This window comes from Oncorhynchus mykiss, chromosome 3, assembly GCF_013265735.2.
Source record: "Oncorhynchus mykiss isolate Arlee chromosome 3, USDA_OmykA_1.1, whole genome shotgun sequence".
In the NCBI taxonomy this organism is placed as follows: Eukaryota; Metazoa; Chordata; class Actinopteri; order Salmoniformes; family Salmonidae; genus Oncorhynchus; species Oncorhynchus mykiss.
In genome coordinates, this window is record NC_048567.1 from 55725321 (window position 1) to 55746137 (window position 20817).

General features: G+C 44.6%; 1 protein-coding gene across 2 annotated transcripts in view; it reads left to right on the forward strand.

Annotated features, from left to right (window-relative positions):
• Positions 1 to 16376: 16376 nt before the first annotated feature.
• The window catches only part of rftn2 (raftlin family member 2), a 37618-nt gene continuing 33177 nt past the window's right edge, over positions 16377 to 20817 (forward strand). Inside the window, exon 1 of one of the 2 annotated variants that reach the window (XM_021597403.2) lies at positions 16377 to 17140. In XM_021597403.2, coding sequence (XP_021453078.2) covers positions 17002 to 17140 — 139 coding nt within the window. In that variant the 5' untranslated portion in view covers positions 16377 to 17001. The remainder of the gene's footprint in view (positions 17141 to 20817) is intronic. The other variant, XM_021597404.2, reaches the window with a different exon arrangement.

A 20817-nucleotide genomic window follows, 5' to 3' on the forward strand; every position in this document is an offset into this window, starting at 1 on the left:
CAATACGGACTTTCAGCTGCCTCCAAAGATTTTCTATTGGGTTCAGGTCTGGAGACTGGCTAGGCCACTCCAGGACCTTGAGATGCTTCTTATGGAGCCCCTCCTTAGTTGCCCTGGCTGTGTGTTTCGGGTCGTTGCCATGCTGGAAGACCCAGCCACGACCCATCTTCAATGCTCTTACTGAGGGAAGGAAGTTGTTGGCCAAGATCTCACGATACATGGCCCATCCAATACAGTGCAGTCGTCCTGTCCCCTTTGCAGAAAAGCATCCCCAAAGAGTGATGTTTCCACCTCCATGCTTCACGGTTGGGATGATGTTCTTAGGGTTGTACTCATCCTCTTCTTCCTCCAAACACGGCGAGTGGAGTTTAGACCAAAAAGCTCTATTTTTGTCTCATCAGACCACATGACCTTCTCCCATTCCTCCTCTGGATCATCCAGATGGGCATTGGCAAACTTCAGACGGGCCTGGACATGCGCTGGCTTGAGCAGGGGGACCTTGCGTGCGCTGCAGGATTTTAATCCATGATGGCGTAGTGTGTTACTAATGGTTTTCTTTGAGACTGTGGTCCCAGCTCTCTTCAGGTCATTGTCCAGGTCCTGCCGTGTAGTTCTGGGCTGATCCCTCACCTTCCTCATGATCATTGATGCCCCACGAGGTGAGATCTTGCATGGAGCCCCAGACCGAGGGTGATTGACCGTCATCTTGAACTTCTTCCATTTTCTAATAATTGCGCCAACAGTTGTTGCCTTCTCACCAAGCTGCTTGCCTATTGTCCTGTAGCCCATCCCAGCCTTGTGCAGGCCTACAATTTTACCCTGATGTCCTTACACAGCTCTCTGGTCTTGGCCATTGTGGAGAGGTTGGAGTCTGTTTGAGTGTGTGGACAGATGTCTTTTATACAGGTAATGAGTTCAAACACGTGCAGTTAATACAGGTAAGGAGTGGAGAACAGGAGGTCTTCTTAAAGAAAAACTAACAGGTCTGTGAGAGCCGGAATTCTTGCTGGTTGGTAGGTGATCAAATACTTATGTCATGCAATAAAATGCAAATTAATTACTTAAAAATCATATAATGTGATTGTCTGGATTCTTGTTTTAGATTCCATCTCTCACAGTTGAAGTGTACCTATGATAAAAATTACAGACCTCTACATGCTTTGTAAGTAGGAAAACCTGCTAAATCGGCAGTGTATCAAATACTTGTTCTCCCCACTGTATGTGGGAGATACAACTTTCCCAGCTCTCCAGATTTTCTACATTGTGGAATAATAGTGAAGACATCAAAACTATGAAATAACACATATTGAATCATGTAGTAACAAAAAAAGTGTTAAACATATCAAAATATACTTCATATTTGAGATTCTTCAAAGTAACCACCCTTTGCCTTGATGACAGCTTTGCAGATACTTGGTATTCTCTCAACCAGCTTCATGAGGTAGTCACCTGGAATGCATTTCAAATAACAGGTGTGCCTTGTTAAAAGTTTATTATGTCATCATTACTTTAAGACATGAAGGTCAGTCAATCCGGTAAAACTTCAAGCACTTATAAAGTTTCTTCAAGTGCAGTCGCAAAAACCATCAAGTGCTATGATGAAACTGTCTCTCATGAGGACCGCCACAGGAAAGGATGACGCAGGGTTACCTGCAGAGGATAAGTTCGTTAGAGTTACCAGCCTCAGATTGCATTCCAAATAAATACTTCAGAGTTCAAGTAACAGACACATCTCAAAATCAACTGTTCAGAGCAGACTTCGTGAATCAGGCCTTCGTGATTGAATTGCTGCAAAGAGACCACTACTAAAGGACACCAATAATAAGAAGAGACTTGCTTGGTCCAAGAAACATGAGCAATGGACATTAAACCAGTGGAAATCTATCCTTTAGTCTGATGAGTCCGAAGTTGAGATTTTTGGTTCCAACCGCCATGTCTTTGTGAGACGCAGAGTAGGTGAATGGATGATCTCCGCATGTGTGGTTCTCACCGTGAAGCATGGAGGAGGGGTGATGGTATAGGGGTGCTTTGCTGGTGACACTGTCTGTGATTTATTTAGAATTCAAGGCACACTTAACCAGCATGGCTACCGCAGCATTCTGCAGCGATACACCATCCCATTTGGTTTGCGCTTAGTGGGACTCTCATTTGTTTTTCAACAAGACATTGACCCAACGCACCTCCAGGCTGTGTAAGGGCTATTTGACCAAGAAGGGGAGAGATGGAGTGCTTCATCAGATGACCTGGCCTCCACAATCACCCGACTAAAACCAATTGAGATGGTTTGGGATGAGTTGGACCGCAGAGTGAAGGAAAAGCAGCCAACAAGTCCTCAGCATATGTGGGAACTCCTTCAAGACTGTTAGAAAAGCATTCCAGGGGAAGCTGGTTGAGAGAATGCCAAGAGTGTGCAAAGCAGTCATCAATGCAAAGGGTGTCTACTTTGAAGAATCTCAAATTTAACATGTATTTTGATTTGTTTTATCACTTTTTTGGTTACTACATGATCCTATATGTTTTATTTCACAGTTTTGATGTCTTGACTATTATTCTACAATGTAGAAAAGAGTAAAAAAAAAAAACCTTGAATGAGTAGGTGTGTCCAAACTTTTGACTGGTACAATATGTATATATATATATATATATATATATATATATATATTTTTTTTTTCAATTTTTATTATTATTTTTACATTTCACCTCTATTTATCCAGTTAGGCCAGTTGAGAACAAATTCTCATTTACAACTGCGACCTGGTCAAGATAAAGCAAAGCAGTGCAACACAAACAACAACAAATGTACAGTCAATAACACACTAGAAAAAGTCTATATACAGTGTGTGCAAATGGCGTGAGGAGGTAAGGCAATAAATAGGCCATAGTAGCCAAATAATTACAATTTAGCAAATCAACACTGGAGTGATAGATGTGCAGATGATGATGATGTGGAAGTAGATATACTGGTGTGCAAAAGAGAAAAAAAGTACAGTAAAGCAATATGGAGATGAGGTAAGTAGATTGGATGGGCTATTCACAGATGGGCTGTGTACAGCTGCAGCGATCTGTAAGCTGCTCAGATAGCTGATGTTTAAAGTTAGTGAGGGAGATATAAGTCTCCAACTTCAGCAATTTGTGCAATTCGTTCCAGTCATTTTAAAACAATGTGTGTTCGTTTAAAAGCTCACATTCTTTATTAAAGGTGTTTGCAACAACCCTGCACTCGGGGAGCAGTGCGCCAGGTGAGATGTGGCACGTAGGTGCACTATGAAACGTAAATAGGCCGTGCGGGTAATTAGCGTGCAAGTCCTACAGTACCCCTCACAGCTTGCTAATGATATCCACGTCTCATAGACGGACTGTTACAGTCACAAATATGATGTGTACGTTTCACTGAGGCAGAAGTCTGTGTGTTGTTGTGATTCTGGATGGTCAAATTGCTAGCAGCAATGACAAGAAGTGTCACGCCCTGACCGTAGAGAGCCTTTTTTATTCTCTATTTGATTAGGTCAGGGTCTGACTTGGATGGGCAAATCTATGTGTTCTATTTCTTTGTTGGCCGGGTATGGTTCCCAATCAGAGGCAGCTGTCTATCGTTGTCTCTGATTGGGGATCATACTTAGGCAGCCCTTTTTCCTACCTTCAGTTGTGGGATCTTGCTGTTGTACTTGCTTTTACTTCTTGCTTTTACTGTGTAGCCTGCAGAACGTTATGTTAGTTTATCTTTTGTTGTTTTTTGGTGTTCATCTAAATAAAGAAAGATGTATGCTTACCACGCCGCACATTGGTCTCGTTCTAACGACGGACGTAACAGAAGATCCCACCACAAACGGACCAAGCGGCGTGGTCAAGAGGAGAGGACACAACGGAATCCCGAGAGGCAGCCCAAAAAAAAGAATTGGGGAGAGCAGGTGACGTGGGCGTCAGTGCTGAGGGGTGAGTCCGAGACCGAGGAGGAATTCTTTGACCTTTTGAGCGAGGAGTGGTTGGCAGGGGAGAGGGACGAAAGAGTTTGGAGGGGTTGGAGTCTGGAGCAAGAGAGTCGCTTTGAGGAGCGTGTGACCCTTCAGGCACCATGCTTTGCGGTTACACGTACTGTGTCTCCGGTATGCATCCACAGCCCGGTGGGCTCTGTGCCAGCTCCCCACATTTGCCGTGCAAGAGTGGGAATTCAGCCAGGACGGACTGAGCCGGCTCAGCGCTCCTGGTCTCCGGTGTGTCTCTTCGGTCCCGGATATCCTGCGCCAGCTCTGCGCGCTGTCTCCAGTGCACCTTCACAGCCCAGTACGTCCTTTGCCAGCGCCACGCAGTTGCCGGGCTAGGGTGAGAATCCAGCCAGGACGGGTTGCGCCAGCTCTGCGCTCCAGACCTCCGGTGCGTCTCTCCAGCCCTGTGCATCCTGTGCCAGCTCTACGTACCCGACCTCCTGTGATGATCCATGGCACGAAGCCTCCAGTGATGATCCATGGCCCGAAGCCTCCAGTGATGATCCATGGCCCGGAGCCTGCAGTGATGATCCATGGCCCGGAGCCTGCAGTGATGATCCATGGCACGGAGCCTGCAGTGATGATCCATGGCACGGAGCCTGCAGTGATGATCCATGGCACGAAGCCTGCAGTGATGATCCATGGCACGAAGCCTGCAGCGACGATCCGCGGTCCGGAGTCTCCAGCGGCGGTCTGCGGTCCGGAGTCTCCAGCGGCGGTCTGCGGTCCGGAGTCTCCAGCGACGGTCTGCGGTCCGGAGTCTCCAGCAACTGTCTGCGGTCCGGAGTCTCCAGCGACGGTCTGTGGTCCAGAGCCGCCTGCGATGGTCCCCGGTCCGGAGCCTGCAGCGACAGTCCCCAGTCTGGAGTCCCCAGTCTGGAGCCTCTAAATAAAGAAAGATGTACGCTTACCACCCTGCACCTTGGTCTCATTCTAATGACGGACGTAACAAGAAGCTGACATGTGGGGAATCGTAGGTGGTTCGTTTCAGCTAGTTTTATCATGTTCTTGATATCATGTCTTGTTTTAGCTATGCTATTATGGCTAAAATTCGCTAGCTAGCCAACAACTGTGAAGATGTATTTGATAGACAACAAGTGCTTATATGTATTTATCAACATGCATTTATGTTTTCAATATATATTGGAGAAAAAATATAGTTTTCATGTTGTCAACAATCTAAGCCAACCTGTCTGTTTTACATCATAGCTGGGCATGTGTTGGTTTTGTTGGTAAACAACCAACCCATCTATAAACACGACAGGTGAACGAGATCATTCTTGGAAATAGACGTTCTTGTCATTTATTTGGTTTTGGATTCGAGTCCATCCATACATTGGAGGAAAAGGAAGTTCCAGTTTCCATAGATTTAATCATCTCTCTTTGAAGATCAAACAAATATAGGCCTACAAGGTATTGCACATAAAAATCACTTAAACGACTGTATATTCCTATATAATATGTTATCTTGATCCAGTTTGTTTTACACTGTCTAGAATAACAGATATTACAGGACCAAAAGGCACCAATGACACCATGAAGGTAGAGATAGAGATTTAGTTGCTTTAGAGGACACCAAGAGAGAAGGCCTAGACATGGTGAAACTGGTGCCTTCATATTATGTGGGGGTGCATTCTGTGCTCAGTGCTCTCTCTCTCTCTTTCTCTGTGTGTTTGTTTGTGTCCCAGAAGTCCTCACAAGATTAGTAAACCAACTAAAATTCTGGGAAGTGAGGACAATTTGCTGGTTCTCATTTGTAAAGGTTATTTTAGGCTTATGGGTTATGAGTTAGGGGTTTAGGTAAAGGTTAGTTTAAGCGTTAGGGTTAGGGTTAGATAAAAGGGGATTTTGAATGGGAATCAATTGTTGGTCCCCAAAAAGTCCTCACAAGTATAGTAAGACATAGTTGTGTGTGTGTGTGTCACATGCATGTGTGTATGTGCACAGATTGGGCCTATGAATGGGTCTACTGACTTCCTCCTTGAAAAATAGTTGTTTGTGCACTTGCACACACACACACACACTAATATAGACACTGATCCTCTCACTTAAACAGAGACATGCAAACTCTACTACAGTGGCATAAACATATGTAGTTCACTACTTTTGACCAGGGCCCAGTTCTAATCAGATCATTCTGCTTTGGCCACATTTTAGGAGGATTAATTTCACATTGTCTTGTTTGCCATCAGTCGTTTTGCAGGACTGAGAAAGTTCAACTTAGAGTTTTGGTAAAGATAACCAACAAAAACCCTCACTTCTGGGTGGCCAGTCCTGGTGTTTTCCATCACTATCACTGCTCTGACACATTCCTGAGTTCAATATCCATGTGCCAATTCTAATGGCCTTGTACAAACATGTTAAACAAACAAATTTTATAGTACAGGATATTTATAAACGTTGAACAAGATTGAGATTGAGGATGCTTTTTTGGCCGTTTTTAGTATTACAACGCAAAGCCATAGGGTATAGTAACCACATGAAAGGAAAACAAATATTATTGTAGTTTGAGTATCTTTGATAGCTCCTCAGTGGCGCTTTGACAATGTTGTGAGCAATCTGAGCTCGTGGTCTCACAAGGACTCCCGGCTGAAATAAATGTTAAATAAAAAAAATACATAATTCAAATGAAATGGACTGAAGACTGAGATGCCAAACCTATTGATAGACGGAGCCTACAGTTCAGATTATCCAGGTTATTAATCACAAAGTTTCTATTTAGAAACCAAAAGAGCCGATGCTTGTTTAAAATGGGATCTTTCAATGTCAGGAGGACAGTGCACTCTTAGAAAAAAGGGTTTGAAAATGGTTCTTCCACTGTCCCCATAGGAGAACCATGTGGAAAGGGTTCTACATGGAACCAAAAGGGGTTCTTCAAAAGGTTCTTAAATGGGGATAGCCAAAGAACCCTTTTAAGTTCTAGATAGCACTTTTCTTCTAAGAGTGTATTCTGTAAAAACAATTATTTTCACTGCTCTAAAAATGGACCTCTCCTTCTCCCCTACTGCATTCCTGTGTTATGTGTGTGTGTGTGCGCATGCTTGTATGTGCTCATGTACATCTGTGTGTGTGTGTGTGTGTGTGTGTGTGTGTGTGTGTGTGTGTGTGTGTGTGTGTGTGTGTGTGTGTGTGTGTGTGTGTGTGTGTGTGTGTGTGTGTGTGTGTGTGTGTGTGTGAGACAGGGCCGGTGTTTGAGGGACTATGTGTATCTGTGTGTCTGGCTGTAGTGCAGGATCTTGGGGTGTTAGTTGTGTTCAGGCTTTACAGCAACACAGTACAGCAGGTGTTGAGATGTTTAAGGTCATTGGGTCTTCCTCCTACTCTGTTACTGTAATAGGCAGTAGAGGAAAGCAGCAGATGTGATCTCTCTCTCTCCTGGGGGATGACAACAACACGACCCTAGTAAACTCACAGCTGCTCTCCAAACCACTCACTATATTCTAATGTAGTCTGCACTGAGCACAGGTTTTCCATTCATTCTTAATACCAGATATACATTATTTCTTCCTTCTTATGTAACGGTAGCATCTGAAGCCCTAAAACTTAGACCTAATGTGGTCTGTATTCTGAAAGGTTAATCTTTTGTTCCACAAGCTCTGCCATTTTTATTGATAGAACCACATGGAAGTTGAATTTGGAACATGGACATGTGATCGACTGCCTCTACTGTTGAGTCCATTGCATTCATAACTACTTCTTCAAACTGGGAATAATACCATTTTAGACACTAGGTGGCAACATTACCCAACTAATCAAACACCATGATCTCTCTCTGACACACTTGCTTGTCCATCTGTCCCTCTTGGATAAAGCTTCTCTGACTCCATGCAGTAGAAATTCAGTATTTATTATGACCAGGTCAACTGAACCACGCAGATGCAGACACAGATATAACCACTCAATGGGTCTGGACCCCTGGGCGTAACCAGCCAAACACCAGATGTCAATCAAACACCATATCAACACACAGACACAGCTTTACATACGGTACGGTTAGGGCCCAGAGTTGTCCCTGGCCACAAAACCAACGTAGCCTATAACTATGGCCCACAGATCTCCTGATTAGATCATGTGTTCATGAAACATTCCTGGCCCTAACCAAAATATGATGTTAAGAAAGAGGACACGGATTTGGTGCAGAGCTCCTTGTCACTCAACATAAACGCACAAAGATTTTACTGAATTACAGTTCATATAAGGAAATCAGTCTAATTAAATAAATGTATTAGGCCCTAATCTATAGATTTCACATGACTGGGAATACAGATGGTATCTGTTGGTCACAAATACCTTAAAAAAAGTAGGGGTGTGGATCAGAAAAGCAGTCAGTATCTGGTGTGACCACCATTTGCCTCATGCAGCGCGACACATCTCCTTCACATAGAGTTGATCAGGCTGTTGATTGTGGCCTGTGGAATGTTGTCCCACTCTTCTTCAATGGCTGTGCGAAGTTGCTGGATATTGGTGGGAACTGAAACATGCTGGATATTGGCGGGAACTGAAACATGCTGGATATTGGCGGGAACTGAAACATGCTGGATATTGGCGGGAACTGAAACATGCTGGATATTGTCGGGAACTGAAACATGCTGGATATTGGTGGGAACTGAAACATGCTGGATATTGGCGGGAACTGAAACATGCTGGATATTGGCGGGAACTGAAACATGCTGGATATTTGCGGGAACTGAAACATGCTGGATATTGGCGGGAACTGAAACATGCTGGATATTGGCGGGAACTGAAACATGCTGGATATTGGCGGGAACTGAAACATGCTGGATATTGGCGGGAACTGAAACATGCTGGATATTGGCGGGAACTGAAACATGCTGGATATTGGCGGGAACTGAAACATGCTGGATATTGGCGGGAACTGAAACATGCTGGATATTGGCGGGAACTGAAACATGCTAGATATTGGCGGGAACTGAAACACACATTTGGTGAGTATGCAGGCCATGGAAGAACTTGGACATTTTCAGCTTCCAGGAATTGTGTACAGATCCTTGCAACATGGGGCTGTGCATTATTATCATGCTGAAACAAGAAGTGATGGTGGCGAATGAATGGCATCACAATAGGCCTCAGGATCTCATCACAGTATCTCTGTGCATTCAAATTGCCATCGATAAAATGCAATTGTGTTCGTTGTCCGTAGCTTATTCCTGTCCATACCATAACCCCACAGCCAGCATAGGGCACTCTGTTCACATCAGTAAACCGTTCGCCCACACGACGCCATAAATTCTTTTGGCAAAAGAGAAATGCTCACTAACAGGGATGTAAAAAAATGGTGCACAAAGTTTGAGAGAAATAAGCTTTTTGTGCATATGGAACATTTCTGGGATCTTTTATGTCAGCTCATGATGCATGGGACCAACACTTTACATGTTGCATTTATATTTTTGTTCATTATACATGTGATGCATGCCAGTGACCAACCCTTCAGCTTGACAGAGACGTATGGTTTAGGTCATATAGTGTCCTTCCTTCCCAGTGTTTAAAGAAGGGTTTCCTTCCCACTGTCCTCTGCTCTGGACTGGGTGGGGCTCTAGAATGACAGTGGTTTCCTGTCTGAGAGTCCCAGTCTTCATCCCAAATGGCACCCTATTCCTTATGCAGTGTACTACTTTTGACCAGGGCCACAGGGCTCTGGTCAAAAGTAGGGCACTATACAGGGATTAGGGTGCTATTTTGGACACAGATCATTTTCAGTCTTTTTACACAGAGGTTATTTTTGAACATTCCTCCAGACCACAAACACATATAGCATGTGGTGTCGAAATAATTTGACTGAGACGTATTTGAACGACTACTGCCAGGGTGCTGGCTGGACTGTTTTAGCCCAAGTATTGATGCTATCATCGGCTTATACAAAATCATACTGGCACCCTGGCTAGGGAATGGCTACTGTTTCCAGTACAAATAGCTAGCATTTCTATATAGTATTCTATACTTATCCATGAGTCGTTTAATTCTTTGTGGCTGTGTATGGTGTGTAGACTATTATCTCTTCTTCTTCTCTGTGCTGGTCAGTCAAGCCCAGCAGGTGTTTGGTTGACAGAAGCATTATTTCTATCTGGCTGTTTCTACCCAGAAATGAATAAATATACATCATCCACATTCTCTCATGTGTTCAGGGATTTTTGCAGTTTTTTCATAGCTTTCCTTCTCTTATTCCGTCCATTTGGCGACTTCCTTCCTTTCTTTCCTTCTTTTCTTTCCTCACTTCTGTTCATTGTGACAAAGTGACTGTACAAGGATAATAATCTTCAGCTGTGACATGCTTTCATGTTTTCAGTGTTGATAGTCAAGTCAAAGCAAAGTCTTACCAAGAGCTCCAAATATGCTACAAAACAATAACCATATGCACCATCTTAATCAATGTTTCCCTTTTTCTAGCCTGTGACTGCAATGATATCAGAAGACTTACAGAATCACCAGGTCAAGACATTACAGGATAAAAGTCATTATTTTCCTGGAGGCTCCTTCTAACGTGACAGATGCAGCAATCAGAAGTGTATAGATGTTGATCCAAGTATGATCAGTGTGAACCAGTCAACACCTGGTGTTGGTGGTTTACCCCATAAGGACCTACAGCTGTCATACTGGCTCGGCCTCAGCTGCTTCAATGATCCCAGTTAGCATTCCTCAATCAACACACACACACACACACACACACAGTGTCCACTCACGTGTGTGAGTGTGTGAGACATGGAGTCAACACGTGTCTGACTAATTCTTAGAATATAGGGTAGGCTTAACTTCATCACGGATGTACGATGTATTCTTATTTGTGTCTCTGTGGGAGTTTGTAGGAGTGGATGAGAATGAGTAAAATGTCAAATTTGAGAATGAGACAAACAGTATTTTATGTTCCTAATTTCCAGTGTCTGTGTGGGCGTGGAGGTGTGTGTCTATTTATCACCAATGAAAGGTTTAATGGTTAGTGTTTGAGAGGCGGCCTGCTCTCTGTGTCTGTGTTGGGTCTGTGTTTTTAATGGTCCACAGCGGAAACAGACTAGGAGGACAGGCAGGGGATATGGAGGGTGTTATGGTAGGCAGGGACATGGGGGGTGTTGGGATAGGCAGGGGGGTGTTGGGATAGGCAGGGGACATGGGGGGTGTTGAGGCAGGCAGGGGACATGGGGGGTGTTGAGGCAGGCAGGGGACATGGGGGGTGTTGGGAGAGGCAGGGGTCATGGGGGGTGTTGGGAGAGGCAGAGGATATGGGTGGTGTTGGGATAGGCAGAGGATATGGGGGTGTTGGGATAGGCAGAGGATATGGGGGTGTTGAGGCAGGCAGGGGACATGGGGGGTGTTGGGATAGGCAGAGGATATGGGGGTGTTGGGATAGGCAGAGGATATGGGGGTGTTGGGATAGGCAGAGGATATGGGGGTGTTGGGATAGGCAGAGGATATGGGGGTGTTGAGGCAGGCAGGGGACATGGGGGGTGTTGGGATAGGCAGAGGATATGGGGGTGTTGGGAGAGGCAGAGGATATATGGGGGGTGTTTGGATAGGCAGAGGATATGGGAGGTGTTGGGATAGGCAGGGGATATGGGGGTGTTGGGAGAGGCAGAGGATATGGGGGTTTTGGTAGAGGCAGAGGATATGGGTGGTGTTGGGAGAGGCAGAGGATATGGGAGGTGTTGGGATAGGCAGGGGATATGGGAGGTGTTGGGATAGGCAGGGGATATGGGGGTGTTGGGAGAGGCAGAGGATATGGGGGTTTTGGTAGAGGCAGAGGATATGGGTGGTGTTGGGATAGGCAGAGGATATGGGAGGTGTTGGGATAGGCAGGGGATATGGGAGGTGTTGGGATAGGCAGGGGATATGGGGGGTGTTGGGATAGGCAGAGGATATGGGTGGTGTAGGTTAGGCAGAGTATATGGGTGCTGTTGGGATAGGCAGGCACTGAGTGACAGGGGTTAGAGGTACAGGACAGCAAGGGGCAAAGGGGGGCTGCTGAAGTCACCCCTTGGAGTTGCCATCCAAAGAGTGGACAAACACAGTCGAGCGGGTCAGATGACACACACACACACACCCACCCACACACACACCCTGGAGGCTCTCCACCACCTGGGTTCCATTAGCCCCCACTGGTAGCCTGGGACAGGGGGTGGGCCATTGGGCCGTGGTGACTAATGCCATCCTGGCCAATCCATAACCCCCCTCAGGGACAACCTGTGGAGACATCGCGTTTTGGGTCTAATTCTGCTGGTGATCACATTAAAGTTGGAAGTTTGTTGATTGCAAAATGGGTTCTGTGGCGGTGTGTGCGTGCGTATGTAAGAGAGAAAGAGAGGGGGGGCGCTAGAGAGCGTGCTATGGAGTAGACGTGCTTTGCTAGAGCTCCGCTCCATTTTGAAACAAATTAGTATTTATCTTAACCTCTCACGACCTATAACTTCAAACAAATATGACAAAGGGAAAAGGCACCAGAAAAGGGGGCGCTAAACAAGATCATTTGAATGAGATAGACAACGAACCAATGTCAACGTCGCCAACCCACGAGGAGTTAGCTGAAGAGCCTAGCTTCCAAGAGATCCCCACAGAGCCTACGCAAAGTGACATACTGGCTGCCATAAACTCACTAAGTAAGGAGGTGGACACAAGGCTGGCTGATATCTCAAAGAGTATTAGGACTTTGGCCGAAACTGTGAAGGCAACTCAGAGAAGGGTGCATGAGGTTGAGCAGACGACAGTCGATCATGAGGCCAGGCTACAGGACATAGAGAAACAGTGTGCAACGTTCAAAAATGACAACAAAACCCTGAAAGCCCGACTGGAAATGCTCAAGTCGCATTCAAGACGCCAGAACATCCGAATACGTGGGATCCAGGAGGACACTGAGAAAGGGAACCCCACTGAATTTGTCTCGGAGCTGATACAGGCATTGCTGGGGAGTGAACACTTCAAAACGGCCATCCTGATCAACCGCGCACACAGATCTCAGGCAACGAAGCCGGCCAAGGGCTGGCCACCAAGGCCATTCATTGTACGGCTGCACTATCCCCAGACCAGGGATCTCATCCTCAAGCTGGCTAGTCAAAAGTTCCCCCTTAACTTCAACGGAGCCAGGGTGGCTTTCTACCCAGACCTTACCTTGGAGGTGAGGAACCAACGGAAAGAGTATGATGAGGTACGCAACAAATGCAGGGCGGCCAACATCCGATATGGATTCCTCTTCCCAGCTTCCCAGGTTTAAGGTGACAGTCGAAGGATCAACACGTACGTTTGACAACCCAAAAGAGGCCGAACTGTTCTTGACAAGCAAGCTCCCTGGCTGAGGATACAGAACGGCTGTGTCAGCCGGCTAAATGACAAAATACAGGCCAGGAATGTGTTTGGATTTCCGGACTATGTCTTTTCGATTAGAAGATCAGAAATTGGGACTTACAGTGCCTTGTGAAAGTATTCGGCCCCCTTGAACTTTGCGACCTTTTGCCACATTTCAGGCTTCAAACATAAAGATATAAAACTGTATTTTTTTGTGAAGAATCAACAACAAGTGGGACACAATCATGAAGTGGAACGACATTTATTGGATATTTCAAACTTTTTTAACAAATCAAAAACTGAAAAATTGGGCGTGCAAAATTATTCAGCCCCTTTACTTTCAGTGCAGCAAACTCTCTCCAGAAGTTCAGTGAGGATCTCTAAATGATCCAATGTTGACCTAAATGGCTAATGATGATAAATACAATCCACCTGTGTGTAATCAAGTCTCCGTATAAATGCACCTGCACTGTGATAGTCTCAGAGGTCCGTTAAAAGCGCAGAGAGCATCATGAAGAACAAGGAACACACCAGGCAGGTCCGAGATACTGTTGTGAAGAAGTTTAAAGCCGGATTTGGATACAAAAAGATTTCCCAAGCTTTAAACATCCCAAGGAGCACTGTGCAAGCGATAATATTGAAATGGAAGGAGTATCAGACCACTGCAAATCTACCAAGACCTGGCCGTCCATCTAAACTTTCAGCTCATACAAGCAAGGAGAAGACTGATCAGAGATGCAGCCAAGAGGCCCATGATCACTCTGGATGAACTGCAGAGATCTACAGCTGAGGTGGGAGACTCTGTCCATAGGACAACAATCAGTCGTATATTGCACAAATCTGGCCTTTATGGAAGAGTGGCAAGAAGAAAGCCATTTCTTAAAGATATCCATAAAAAGTGTTGTTTAAAGTTTGCCACAAGCCACCTGGGAGACACACCAAACATGTGGAAGAAGGTGCTCTGGTCAGATGAAACCAAAATTGAACTTTTTGGCAACAATGCAAAATGTTATGTTTGGTGTAAAAGCAACACAGCTCATCACCCTGAACACACCATCCCCACTGTCAAACATGGTGGTGGCAGCATCATGGTTTGGGCCTGCTTTTCTTCAGCAGGGACAGGGAAGATGGTTAAAATTGATGGGAAGATGGATGGAGCCAAATACAGGACCATTCTGGAAGAAAACCTGATGGAGTCTGCAAATGACCTGAGACTGAGACGGAGATTTGTCTTCCAACAAGACAATGATCCAAAACATAAAGCAAAATCTACAATGGAATGGTTCAAAAATAAACATATCCAGGTGTTAGAATGGCCAAGTCAAAGTCCAGACCTGAATCCAATCGAGAATCTGTGGAAAGAACTGAAAACTGCTGTTCACAAATGCTCTCCATCCAACCTCACTGAGCTCGAGCTGTTTTGCAAGGAGGAATGGGAAAAAATGTCAGTCTCTCGATGTGCAAAACTGATAGAGACATACCCCAAGCGACTTACAGCTGTAATCGCAGCAAAAGGTGGCACTACAAAGTATTAACTTAAGGGGGCTGAATAATTTTGCACGCCCAATTTTTCAGTTTTTGATTTGTTAAAAAAGTTTGAAATATCCAATAAATGTCGTTCCACTTCATGATTGTGTCCCACTTGTTGTTGATTCTTCACAAAAAAATACAGTTTTATATCTTTATGTTTGAAGCCTGAAATGTGGCAAAAGGTCGCAAAGTTCAAGGGGGCCGAATCCTTTCGCAAGGCACTGTACATGTACCACCTAATAGGATTTTATTTTATTCTGTGTAAGTGTGAGTTAAGTTTTGTTTTGTCCTCTAAATTGGCCATCCCATTCAACAGTACAATGAATGTCATTGTTAGTATTGCTGTCTTTTTTATTTGATTTTTTATTGTAAAATAATAAACATTATAAAAAATAAAAAGAGAGAGCGATAACACACACAGACACACACAACAGACTTAATTTCAGTTCATTTGGTTCAAATGTATATTGCTAATTGTCACCAATTCCCTTGTCTGGGGATAGTCAAATTGAACAATCAAATTGAAATCTGTGTCTATTGGCAAAACAGCTTCAATTGAGATGGACAATATGCCCACAACTCTGAATAACCTTTCTGTCATAGAACGTTTCAATTACGTCATAATGGACCTCCAGTAGTGAAAAGATGGGGTCGATAGATTGACTGTGCACATGTCAACATCAATCAAATCAAATTTTATTTGTCACATACACATGGTTAGCAGATGTTAATGCGAATGTAGCGAAATGCTTGTGCTTCTAGTTCCGACAATGCAGTAATAACAAGTAATCTAACTAACAATTCCAAAACTACTGTCTTGTACACAGTGTAAGGGGATAAAGAATATGTACATAAGGATATATGAATGAGTGATGGCACAGAGCAGCATAGGCAAGATACAGTAGATGGTATCGAGTACTGTATATAGATATGAGATGAGTATGTAAACAAAGTGGCATAGTTAAAGTGGCTAGTGATACATGTATTACATAAGGATACAGTCGATGATATAGAGTACAGTATATACGTATGCATATGAGATGAATAATGTAGGGTAAGTAACATTATATAAGGTAGCATTGTTTAAAGTGGCTCTTGATATTTTACATCATTTCCCATCAACATGCCTGTGTCTTAGATAATTAGGCAGATATGAGTTATGGGCCATAACTATAGAGATGGACCTTGGACTTCAGTCACTGACTTAGAGAAAGTGTTGGTAATGGAAATGACAGGTGAATGAAACTATCTGCTCCATAAACCTTTGAACAGGTGCAGTGGTACACACCTTGGTCACACATCCTGTCATTCACTTTGTAACTCCAATTACTTACAGTAACTATTTGAACTTTACCGAGAATATAGTGGCTCCGGTGGCTTTGAATTATACCAATGCCCTCAATATGATCTAACGTTACTGGGGTTGTAAATTCATACAAAAGTATGGTCTAATTATATAAGGAACTCCATATAACCTGAAAAGGTTACCCTGCCCTGCAGTAGTAGGGTTACAGTGTATTTTCTTTGCACTAAACAGAACAAACCTAAACTATAGAGGTTGAACAATGTTATATTATCTATGACCTAAACTACATGAAGTGTGACAGAATATCATAAAAATAGAGCTAGGCTACAACTTCCTCAGTTAGACATCAGTGGATGTTGTTGCTGCCCAAATCACCTCCTCTCCTTCGGTCCTCCCATTTTTTCTGTCTCCTGCAAGCTGCTTTGGCTTTTCTAAATCACACAGACGTATTATTCGGCTTTACTGAAACCACTCTCGTTTAGACGATTCGGTGCTGGTGATAAGCTACACGTGATATCGTTTTATCGGTGAAAATAAAACCAAAAGTGGATTTGTTGACAATTCATCGACGTTTGCAACAAAGTAGCCGCTCGCGCAGAGGAGTTGTCAAATGTAACTTTTTTCCGTGAGTTTTTTTCAAGAGGGAACGAGAGCTGCACGCTCCAGACGCACGTTTCGTTTCAAAATAAGTTTTTACAGAAAAATAATATTCTCACTGCCCCCCAAAATAAAAAATAACAGTGATTATCCGGTGGCACTCAAACGGATTAATAGCGTCTCCGGGGATGGAGTAATCCCGTTAACTTCATAGCAAGAACAAAACTGTTTGCATAGCGGAGCGGGCTCTTCCCGTCACCGTGCACGGGCAGTTTGAGCTGGATATCCCACCACAGCACTATGGGCTGCGGATTGAGGAAACTGGAAGACCCGGAGGACAGCAGCCCCGGGAAGATCTACTCCACTCTGAAGAGACCACAAGTAGAGATCAAAACCGACACCGTTTACGAGTATGTGCTACTGGATTTCAGTTTGGAAGGTATGTATTTGGGTCTCACCTTGATACATTATGCATAATACTTAGGATATATTATAAACAATGTTTCTTTAGACATTGACGAGGCTATGAACGAAAGAAAAACATGAATGACTATTTTCCTCTGAAATAACCTGGGTTAGGTGCTTTTCAAGCTTGTCACTATTTTGATTATGTATGGATTTTGTTTTTTGAACAATGGTTTACAAACGGCAGGTTTGTTTTTCAAATAGGCTGCAATGGTCTTTCATGTGGCTGATCTTAATTGGAACACTACACGTGTGTGTATCCTATGCAGTGGCTCAGGTCCTCTCTCCTAACAGTGCTATCATTTTCTCGTCCAGAGAAATAGGTCGAAGTTTTCTCTTTACCCCTCTCTTCCAGTGTGTGCGTTCGCGCATCTATGTGAAAGGAAAAATACCTTCCCTTCTGTCCTAATCTCACAGACACCTGCCACCACATTATTATATGATTTCTGATCATCTGAAAGTGCAACCGCATCCTTTGTCAGAATGCAGTGTTTTTAGTGTAATCTCTACAACATGAGGAGCTTGGGACTGGTTGATGTACCAATGACCTATTTGGAAGGGAAATAATGCTAACATTTGTTTAGCCAGAAGCCAGCCATGTAAACAGTGGTGTATGCCACTTTAGATGGAGTGTTGTTAGTTTAGTATCTGGTAGAACCCAAATAAGGGCGTTGAACCCATATAACCGTGTTCAACCCCATTCCCTAATAAATACTTGTAATGTATTTCACTCTGTAGACTGAGGCTCCCTAGTGTGAGTCGCCACTATCTCTCTCACTGTGCAGCCTCTGTCCTTATGGTTAGGCCTATGAGCTGTAGATATGAGGATGTGGTTATGTCTACATGGGTTATTGGGTTTGGGCTTGCAGAATAATGGACACCGTAGAAAGTGGCTGGGCTCCCAGTTCAGGGGTTTGGAGTAAAGCCCACTAGTTGATACAGTCACTCTTATTCTACAGCACAACCCAGCCCTTATCTGGACAAAGCCTAAATACATTTTCGTATGTATTCTCAATAAGTGTGTACGTGAGTACGTAAACTGCCTCACCTGCCTCAACAGTTTAGTGACCTTAGTTTCTTTTGGAAATAAGCAGAAAGTCCTGGGTTTCCTCCACACCAGCCAAATCCTGTTCACCTGGATGTAGGAGTCCCTGTCGGTGTAGGCTGGTAGTTGTGACTTCCACACCAGCCAAATCCTGTTCCCCTGGATTTAGGAGTCCCTGTCGGTGTAGGCTGGTAGTTGTGACTTCCACACCAGCCAAATCCTGTTCACCTGGATGTAGGAGTCCCTGTCGGTGTAGGCTGGTAGTTGTGACTTCCACACCAGCCAAATCCTGTTCCCCTGAATTTAGGAGTCCCTGTCTGTGTAGGCTGGTAGTTGTGACTTCCACACCAGCCAAATCCTGTTCCCCTGGATTTAGGAGTCCCTGTCTGTGTAGGCTGGTAGTTGTGACTTCCACACCAGCCAAATCCTGTTCACCTGGATTTAGGAGTCCCTGTCGATGTAGGCTGGTAGTTGTGACTTCCACACCAGCCAAATCCTGTTCACCTGGATTTAGGAGTCCCTGTCGATGTAGGCTGGTAGTTGTGACTTCCACACCAGCCAAATCCTGTTCACCTGGATTTAGGAGTCCCTGTCGATGTAGGCTGGTAGTTGTGACTTCCACACCAGCCAAATCCTGTTCACCTGGATGTAGGAGTCCCTGTCGGTGTAGGCTGGTAGTTGTGACTTCCACACCAGCCAAATCCTGTTCCCCTGGATTTAGGAGTCCCTGTCTGTATAGGCTGGTAGTTGTGACTTCCACACCAGCCAAATCCTGTTCCCCTGGATTTAGGAGTCCCTGTCTGTGTAGGCTGGTAGTTGTGACTTCCACACTAACAGAAATCCTTGTCAAGAAAAAAAACAGCCTCATAGACATGATTGAAATAATGAAGTACTGCTTAATGTAAATATCAAATGATATGTACTACTGTGTACATATTAGGACTGTGGTGCATGTTGTCAAGTTCAACCCTAAATACTGTATATACTGTAGATGTATAGACAGCCTGAGGGTATGTTTAGGAGCATACATACTCCTAAACGGGACAGCTCCATTCCTTAGTGAGGAGCGCCTGGCCTGCAGATGCCTTGAGGCAAAGCAGACGACACATCTCCAGAATATGAGTCAAATGTGTGTATATATATATAGCCCTTCTTACATCAGCTGATGTCACAAAGTGCTGTACAGAAACCCAGCCTAAAACCCCAAACAGCAAGCAATGCAGGTGTAGAAGCACGGTGGCTAGGAAAAACTCCCTAGGAAGAAAAGTAGAGAGGAACCAGGCTATGAGGCGTGGCCAGTCCTCTTCTGGCTGTGCCGGGTGGAGATTATAACAGAACATGGCCAAGATGTTAAAATGTGCATAGATGACCAGCAGGGTCAAATAAAAGTAATAGAATACCTCTGACTGCACTGTCAGCTGCTTTATAGGCGTGTATAGAGACCCGCACACTGACGGTTGAGTAGCAGGCGCACTCCAAGAGGCTGGAAATGAAAACAATATGATGCTTATAATTCGACATGACTCTCAAGGGTATAAAGGTGCAGCCAGACAGTACCTACTCCTCTGAATGCCTAGGTACTGCTGTATTGTGTGCCTGTCTGTGCTACACATTATCAAAGCATGACTTGTCTTAGTTCTTTATGAGAAGAGCTTAGCCACATTTGATTGACATTTGATGCTTGCGATAGGTACTATACCTTCCCAAGTCAAGTGTGACTCCCATGACCTCCAGTACCTGGGTATTTCACTGGATAGGTGGCTAGGTTGACTGCTTACTACCATGTTCTCTCCTCCAGAGCCTTTGAGCCAGATGTTTCAGTGTGAGGCAGAGCCAAACGGACAGATTAATAAAGATTAGAACTAGCGTCCTTAATCATCCATATTGGATCAGTTTCATTGCTGTTCTCTGCTTTATGCCAAACTAGTGGGATTTAACTTCAGTATTGACATTAGTGTTAGCATCAACACTGGACCTGCCTGAAGATTGGGGACTAGTTAGAACCCACTACATGTTCCCTCTTCTCTCCCTCACTTCTCCTTGAAACGAATAAACATTTCTGGGACACACACACAACCTCTCTCCTAAGCCATTTGCTGGCTGCATCTTCCCTCACATGCACACCCCCACCCCTCAGCCCAGTAGCAGCCCAGCCCAGTAGCTTGGCCTCCTTTTAAAGCACCATTACTCCTCCCTGTGGCGGAAGCAGAGGCCAGGGGCATCACATCAAAGTGGCTAATGTCTAATGGCTAAAGCCTCACATGCTGATTAGTTTAGCCCCGCAGTACAGTCAGTGTGGATCGAGGGAGGAAGGGAGGGCTGGAGAGCTCAGCTGGACCGAGGACAGAGGCTGGACGGCAGCCCGTGAAGAGGGGGGGGGGGGGCAGAGTGGGCCTCACACTGTTGATCCACAGGGGCTCTACTGGGCTGAGTGGGGGATGGAGAGATGTAAAGGGGATGGATGGCTAGATGGATAAATTAACAGGCAGAGGGGTGACAGGTCGAGAGATTGGATTTGTGGTTGGACAGAGGTGGCTAGAGAGATTAATAATTCAAACTGGATGGGAGGATATTTGGGCTGTGATGATATTTTTTCCATGGCAAAA